This window comes from Bos mutus, chromosome 15 (genome assembly GCF_027580195.1).
Source record: "Bos mutus isolate GX-2022 chromosome 15, NWIPB_WYAK_1.1, whole genome shotgun sequence".
NCBI classification, from domain to species: domain Eukaryota; kingdom Metazoa; phylum Chordata; class Mammalia; order Artiodactyla; family Bovidae; genus Bos; species Bos mutus.
The window spans coordinates 999,547-1,008,253 of record NC_091631.1 but is presented as its reverse complement, the minus strand read 5'-3'; the positions used below and the strand labels follow the sequence as shown (position 1 = coordinate 1,008,253).

At 48.9% G+C, this 8,707-nt stretch overlaps 1 protein-coding gene across 1 annotated transcript; it reads left to right on the top strand.

Annotated features, from left to right (window-relative positions):
* The first annotated feature begins 1,444 nt into the window (after positions 1–1,444).
* Positions 1,445–2,386, top strand: LOC102271851 (olfactory receptor 10V1). The gene has a single exon (XM_005906437.2). It carries the CDS (start codon positions 1,445–1,447, stop codon positions 2,384–2,386), a length of 942 nt encoding a protein of 313 aa, XP_005906499.2.
* Positions 2,387–8,707: the final 6,321 nt, after the last annotated feature.

The window sequence follows — 8,707 nt, the reverse complement described above, 5'->3', positions numbered from 1 at the left end:
CCTTTTTACCTCTGCTGTGGCACCAGTCAGCAGAATTTTGTGATTTCCTGTAGTCATGGTCAGCTTGGAATGAAGATGCTGGGTATTACAGAAGGTAACAGGATTGGCAGAAGGTCAAGAAGTGAAAGCATCGGCAAAAGACCGATGGACGAGCTGGGCCAGCGGTCTTGGTCGGCTGGAGCAGGGAGGGAAGCTGAAAGGAGACGTCTCTGGGAGAGCCGGGGGCATCGAGGCGGGCTTACAAGGGGGAAGGACAGTCGTGTTAACGGCGTTTGCTCACAGTTACGGAGAATTTCCTAGGGATCAGACACACTTCCTTTTCAGAACAATCCTAAGTGCTGTGTCCTATTGCTATCTTCATAGATGAAGAAATTTTGAAGCAGAAACTTCAGCACTTTGCTCCAGATCATTCCACTGGTCATTGACAGATGAGCTTGTGCTCTTGACAACCAGGCAAGGGATTGAGAGAGTAGAGAGGTTTGTGCTCTGGGAATGGTATACTGTGCTTCCCTGGTGGCTCAGGGGTAAAAAATCCACCCGCCAATGCAGGAGACGCGGGTTCGATCCCTGGGTGGGAAATATCCCCCGGAGAAGGGAATGGCAACCCACTCCAGTATTCTTGCCTGGGAAATCCCATGGACAGAGGAGCCTGGCGGCGTACAGTCCACTGGGGCGCCAAACGTGACTTAGGGACTAAACGGTAGCAACATTGGTGTGCTGTGGTTAATATCCCACTGCTGACCTGAACAGCTGTTGCTCCACCAATGTTCATCACAGAGTTATTCACAATAGCGAGAAGGTGAAACAATCCAAGTGTCTGTGAACAGAGGAGTCGATACACACAACGGGCATACACACACACAGAGGAGTATTATTCAACCTTGAAGAGGAGCGTGATTTTCGCATAAGCTGCTACATGGATGGACCTTGAAAGCATTATGCTTAGTGGGGTTAGCCAGACACAGAAGGACAAATGGTGTATGAGACACCAAGAATGGGGAAGTCATACAGACAAAGTAGGACTGAGGTTGCTGGGAGCTGGGAGGAGATTGTGGGGAGTTTTAGTTTATGAAGTAGAACTTTTGCTGGGGATGATGAAAAGTTCTGGGTAGAGATAGAGGCGATGGTTATACAACATCGTGAGTGTATTCAGTGTCACTGAATTGTACACTGACACAGGCTTAAAATGATAAATATTACATAACATATATTTTACCACGACTTAAAAAAAAGGTTTCAGTGGGGAGCTACTTCTGGGTGATTACAACTAAAGCACTGTTGAAGAAGGGAGACGCTGAGTTTGGAGGGAACGACGGCTGGAGCTGAGGAAGGAAGGGAGAGAGGCAGAGCTGAACGGGTCGGCCAGCAGGACTCCTGCGTCCTGACGTTTGGCTATCCTCAGGGGCAGCGCCTGGACCGTTAGCAGGCCCGATGCGTGGACCACATGGAGGACGCGAACGGGACCGGGACGATGATTCACTTCCACTTCCGCCCCTTCTCCAAACTCCCTGAGGTTCAGACGCTGATTTTCGTGGCCTTCCTGATTATGTACCTGGTCAGCGTCAGCGGCAACATCTCCATTTTGCTCATTGTCTGGACCCACCGCTCTCTGCACACCCCCATGTACTTCTTCCTGGCCAACTTGGCGGCTCTGGAGACCTGCTACTCCTCCGCCATTGCCCCTCTGACACTGGCCAGCACCCTGTCCGCGGGGAGAACCCTCGTCTCCCTGGCTGGCTGCGGTGCCCAGATGTTCTTCTTCATCTTCCTGGGCAGCGCTGACTGCATCCTGCTGGCCGTCATGGCCTACGACAGGTTCGTGGCCATCTGCCACCCTCTGCGTTACAGCCTCATGATGAGCTGGCGGCTGTGTGCCCGACTGGCCCTGGGCTCCCTGGTGTTGGGGTTCATCTTGGCCATGCAGCTGACCGTGCTCATCTTCCGGCTCCCCTTCTGCAGCAGCAAGGAGATTGGCATGTTCTACTGTGACGTCCTGCCCGTCATGAGACTGGCCTGTGCGGACACCCGGGTCCACGAGGCCACGCTGTTCGTGGTTAGCGTCACTGTCCTTACCCTCCCCTTCCTGCTGATCACCTTGTCCTATGTCTTCATCGTGGCCGCCATCCTGAAGATCCACTCTGCAGAAGGGAGGCACAAGGCCTTCTCCACCTGCTCCTCCCACATGACTGTGGTTCTGCTCCAGTATGGAGGCACCAGCCTCATCTACCTGTGCCCCAGCTCCAGCTACTCTCCAGAGAGGGCCCAAGTAGTGTCTGTGGTCTACACCTTCATCACCCCCATGCTGAACCCCTTGATCTACAGTATGAGGAATCGAGAGCTCAAGCATGCTTTGAAGAGAGCAGTGATGCGGTTCCTCTCATCCTAAACACAACACCTGGATGCTCCTCTGTAGCACTGTGGGGTGGAGACAGAGGGGTGTCCTCTCTGAGACGGGAGACGGGGGTAAGCGGTCATAGGTTTGGTACTGCTACTTCTTCTTGTTATATTATTTTCAAGAAGTCATTTTTCCTTTGTCAGGAAGAGATGGAAACAGTGGAAACAGTGGCAGACTTTATTTTTCTGGGCTCCAAAATCACTGCAGATGGTGATTGCAGCCATGAAATTAAAAGACACTTATTCCTTGGAAGGAAAGCTATGACCAACCTAGACAGCATATTAAAAAGCAGAGACATTACTTTGCCAACATAAATCAGTTTAGTCAAAGCTGTGGTTTTTCCAGTAGTCATGTAGAGATGTGAGAGTTGGACTACAAAGAAAGCTGAGCACTGAAGAATTGATGCTTTTGAACTGTGGTGTTGGAGAAGACTCTTCAGAGTCCCTTGGACTGCAAGGAGATCCAACCAGTCCATTCTGAAGGAGATCAGTCCTGAATGTTCATTGGAAGGACTGATGCTGAAGCTGAAACTCCAATCCTTTGCCCACCTGATGCAAAGAACTGATTCATTTGAAAAGACCCTGATGCTGGGAAAGATTGAGGGCAGGACGAGAAAGCGACAACAGAGGATGAGATGGTTGGATGGCATCACCGACTCAATGGACATGAGTTTGAGTAAACTCCAGAAGTTGGTGAAGGACAGGGAGGCCTGGTGTGCTGCAGTCCATGGAGTTGCAGAGTCGGACATGACTGAGCGACTGAACTGAACTGAAGGAAGAGATGTTTTTAAGAGAACATCTTATCTGTTTGTTTTCTTTCCCATTATCTGTCCGTTTCTTCCTTCATACTCTCTCTATTGCTTGTACACACACACACACACACACACACACACGTTCACTTATCTCATATCATCCCTTTGTGCCTATCCATGTTGATATGGCCGGAATATTTGCATTTTTTTCCAAATTCACAGGTTCAAATACTAGTGCCCAGTGTGACGGCATTAAAGGATGGGACTTAGATGAGAGGTGCTTAAGTCACGAGGCCAGAGCCCTGGTGAGTGGAATCACTGCTTTTATGAAAGAGACTCCTCAGAGCTCCCTAGCACCTTCTGCTGTGTGAGGGTACAATGAGAAGTCTGTGACCTGGAAGAAGGCCTTTACCCAAACTCATTCTTAGATTCCTCATCCATAAAAAGGGGATTGAACTACCCACAAGACCTAAATTCTGGGGTAGTTATAAGATCAACAGATATAAGTGGATGTACTTTGTGACTTTTTTTTAACTGTTGTTGTTATTTTGCCATGCAGCACGTGAGATCTTAGTTCCCCAACCAGGGTCAAACCTGGGCCGCCTGCGGTGGAAGCACAGTCTCAGCCAGTGGACCCCCTGGGAAGTCCCTCCGCTGTGACTTTCAGAGGGAGACAGAGCGGCGGACATCAGGACCGCTGTCCTCAGCGCCACGCGCCGCGTTCCGTCTGTGTTCTTCCCTTTGAACTTCTCTCCAGATGTAGTTCTCCAGTTCTTAGCAGACTCAAACATCGCACATATGGGCAGGGGCAGAGCCAGGAATAAAACACACATCAAGCTAGGGCCGTCCCATATTATGATTCCCACAATGTAGATGCGGAGTTTGTGCATTTTTGAATGATTTGTCTTTAATTCTACATTGTCTTCTAGGGAAAAGTCATGGGGAAAGCCTTAGAATTTTAAAGTTTTGTTGGTTTCTCTTTAACTTTGTACCTGGAGCTAAACCACCTCCATCTCAGTCTCTGACTCTGTATTAGTCTGCTTCCCAATCACCCTTCGTTTGGACTTCCCTCGTGGTTAAGACTCCATGCTTTCACTACAGGAGCCGAGGTTTGATCCCCGGTTGGGGAAGTTCTGAATGCCACTTTCTGTCATCTCATCTGTTCGTTTTCTTCCCCATTCTCTGTGCATTTCTCCTCTCATTCTCTCTCTCTCTTGCTGTCTCTCACACACACATTCACTTATCTCATATTCTCTCTTGTCTAACCCTAGTTGATATGCGCTCTCTGATGGCTCAGACAATGAAGAGTCTGCCTGCAATGCAGGATACCTGGGATTGATCCCTGGGTTGGGAAGGTCCCCTGGAGAAGGGAAAGGCTACCCCACTCCAGTATTCTGGCCTGGAGAATTCCATGGACTGTATAGTCCATGGGGTTGCAAAGAGTTGGAGACGACTGAGCGACTTTCACTCACTCACTCACTGTGTACTATGCTCCCACCTGTGGTAGGTAGAGCAGGAAATAGAAAGGTAAGCAAGAGGAAGCTCCAACCTGGAAGGAAGCTAAGTCTAGCCATAGCTAGACTGGTGGTCCAGTGGCTAAGACTGTGAGCTCCCAACGCAGGGAGCATGGGTTCGATCCCTGGGGGATAAACTAGATCCCACTGCTCCAACTAAAGATCTCCGAGCAGCAGTGAAGGGCGAGGATGCCCCGTGCCACAGCTAAGACCTGGAGTAACAAACGAACAGAAGAACATAAACCGCAATTGCACCAAAGGCCAGGTGCTGCCAGCACAATGCTCTGAGCCACCGAGGTGGGGCCCGTGACGGGCGTCCGGGCTAGCTGGGAGGGGGAGGGCACCTGAGCTGCAGCGAGACAGGCTCGGTCCGCGTGTGCACAGAGGAGCGGGGAGGGCTCCTGGAGGGAACGGGCGCGCGGCACAGGGCGGCTCCGCGCCTCTGCTGCCCGTCTGCCGAAGCACGCAAGGGGCGCCGCATCAGCTTTCTCTGGTTTTTTCTGATGCGTATCACAGGCCTCAGGGGCAGAAACCATGACCAGAACTCACGAGACAGGAAACTGAAGGGCCATTTTATTCTTCTGAAAGACAAGAACCCGGAAGGGTCCTCTTTGGTTCACTTGCAGCCCCTCGTTCGTTGTCCTGCAATGCTCTACGAGGTCAGTGTCTGCAGGACCCAGTCTTGTCCAACACTAGGTGTTTGGGGGAGATAAACAAGATACGGTCAAACGAACGTGAAGAATACCGTACTGATCAAAATAAAACGAATTGTTTGCTGCGGGTTTGTCCGGCGCCTGCCATGTGCAAACTTGCAGCCGTGACTCTTCAAGGCGGGGATGCTGTGTTGCCGTATTTCTAAATTCTGTCACCACCAAACTCTTTTATTCCTTGGAATCTCTTAGGAAATGTTTTATCCTGCCGAACCCACTTGGGAAAATGCTGCCGTAGCTGATCCTGACTGAACACCGAAAGGGTGATTTCCCTACTGATTGAAATACTCCAGGCACTTTTCAGTTCCCCAGCCTCTGAGCAAATGGTGTGGTTGCGAGTGAGCAGCCTTTTCTAGTGACTGAATAAGGAGTTAATGATTGCCATATAGCAACGCATTCATTATCACAAGAACGCATGAGATGCGTGTTATTGTGATCTCTGTTTACACACCAGGAGACTCAGACAGGAGGGTAAGTATCTTGTTCAGGGTTACACAGCCAGTAAACGTGGAACTGAGCTTTGACCTAGGCCATGTGGTTTCAAACCCTGGGCACAAAAGCGCTGTCTCTCCCAGCATCTGTGACTCCCTGTAAGAGCTTGGAAAACTGCTTCATTTTCCTGCCATTCAGCTCATTTCAGTCTGGCAGTCGTGTCTGACTCCTTGCGACCTCATGGACTGCAGCGTGCCAGGCTGCCCTTTCCACCACCATCTCCCGGAGCCTGCTTGAACTCATGTCCATCGACTTGGTGATGCCATCCAATTCAATTGCCTAATAAAATGGGGACGACAATATTTACCCTGTCTCCCTAAGTTACTGTGAGGTCTCCAAGGAAAGAACTCCGAAACATAACAGGACGATAAAAGACGCAGCGCGGTCACGCAGACGTCCGCGCGGGGTAATATACTAGATGGCGTACTGTTTTGATTACAAAATGTTTAAAGACATAAGTGTTCAGTTGCGTCTCACCTGAGGTTTCCCTGTGCTTATCCTGTTAACTCTTGTCAGCTGTTTCCCAGAAAAGCAAGCCTGTCTTCTCTAGCTCAGGAGTAACAGGGCACTTCTCTGCAAGACGCTTCCTTACTAGTCTCACACAGGCTCTTCAGAGGAGAGCTGTGTGTCTAGGGGCTCCAGGGATTGAGGCATTCATATAAACATAAAAACCAATGAATATGGTACAAATTATTTATATTGCCAGATCATAGGCATAGTCTTGTGGTATAAGGAGATTGGTGGGTAGAAAAAACATCTGAACAACATGATGTAAAACACCCTATAAACAAGACACATTCTTTTTAAACAATTTATTTTATTGAAGTATAGTTGATTTACAATGTTGTGTTAATTTCTACGGTACAGTAAACTGATTCATTTATACATATATATGCATTCTTTTCCATATTCTTTTCCATTATGGCTAATTAGAGCATGTTGAATATGTTTCCTGTGCTATACGGTAGGACCTTGCTGCGTATCCATTCTATGTATAATAGTTTGCCTCTGCTAATTCCAAACTCCTAGTCCATTCCCCCTCATCTGACAAGTCTGTTCTCTATGTTTTTAAAATACATTGTCTTAGACGCAGTTCAGTGACACATAGTTCATCCTTCAGTGGAGCGTGGAGCAACAACTGCGTTTAATTTTAAGGTGCAGGAAAGTCCTTTAATTGTTTTTAGGGAGAGGAGAGGACAATCTGCAGGGAGTGTGTGTGTGTGTGTGTGTGCAGCCAATTATGCTTTGATTTAGCCTGCAAATAATTGCAGTGTGCCTACCTTGTGGTAGCCCTGGAAGATGAATAATACAAGACAGATTTTATTTTCTTGGGCTCTAAAATCATTGCGGACAGCGACTGCAACCATGAAATTAAAAAAATGATTGCTTCTTGGAAGGAAAGCTATGACCAACCTAGACAGCATATTAAAAAGCAGAGACATCACTTTGCCAACAAAGGTCCATCTAGTGAAAGCTATGGTTTTTCCAGTAGTCATGTATGGATGTGAGAGTTGGGCCATAATGAAGGCTGAGTGCTGAAGAATTGATGCTTTTGAACTGTGGTGTTGGAGAAGACTCTTGAGAGTCCCTTGGACAGCAAGGATATCAAACCAGTCAATCCTAAAGGAAATCAGTCCTGAATATTCATTGGAATATTGCTGAAGCTGAAGACCCAATACTTTGGCCACCTGATGTGAAGAGTCAACTCATTGGGAAAGACCCTGATGCTGGGAAAGATTGAAGGCAGGAGGAGAAGATGGATGAGATGGTTGGATGGCATCACCGACTCAATGGACATGAACCTGAGCAAATTCCGGGACATGGAGGAGAATGGAGGAGTCTAGTGTGCTGCAGTCCATGAGGTCACCAACAGCTGGACACGACTGAGTGGCTGAACAATAGCAACACTGCCATCAGCATAAATGTAAGCAACTGGGTACAAGACAACCCAGGATTTGCTTTTAAGAGATCTGAACAAGTACTCTCGAGGGCGGGAGGGCAGAGGATCATGGAGACCATCCAAGTGAGCTGGAGAAGGCCTCAGTCTTGAGGAGGAGTAGGGGCTTGCCGGACATGAAATGCAGAAAGGGCAGAGATAGGTGGGAATCACGGGCACAGTGGGTGCAGAGAAGAGGTGAGACTTTGGTGAGGCTGCTGGTGGGTGTGTGTGTGTGTGTATGTGTGTGTGTGTCTGTGTGTGTGTGTGAGGTAGTAACAGAGCATGGGGCTTGGAGCCAGACTGAGTAAAGGCTTGAACACTATTTGAAGAAGACTCTGGACCCTCTACTCTTATAATGAGAAGCCACTGATGAATTTCAATCAGAAGACAGACATGCTGCTGCTGCTGCTGCTGCTGCTAAGTTGCTTCAGTCGTGTCCGACTCTGTTCGACCCCAGAGACGGCAGCCCACCCGTCCCTGTGATTCTCCAGGCAAGAACACTGGAGGGGGTTGCCATTTCCTTCTCCAGTGCATGAAAGTGAAAAGTGAAAGTGAAGTCGCGCAGTCGTGTCTGACTCTTAGCGACCCCATGGACTGCAGCCTACCAGGCTCCTCCGTCCATGGGATTTTCCAGGCAGGAGTACTGGAGTGGGGTGCCATTGCCTTCTCCGAAGACAGACATAATGGAATCATATTACCAGAAGATTCATTTAGTAAATTTGGTATACAATGGCTGAGTGCCTGGGCTTCCCTGGTAGCTCAGATGGTAAAGAATCTGCCTGCAATGCAGGAGATCCGCATTCCATCCCTGCGTCAGGATCTCTGGGTTGGGAAGATCCCCTGGAGAAAGAAATGGCAACCCACTGCAGTATTCCTGCCTGGAGAACCCCATGGACAGAGGAGCCT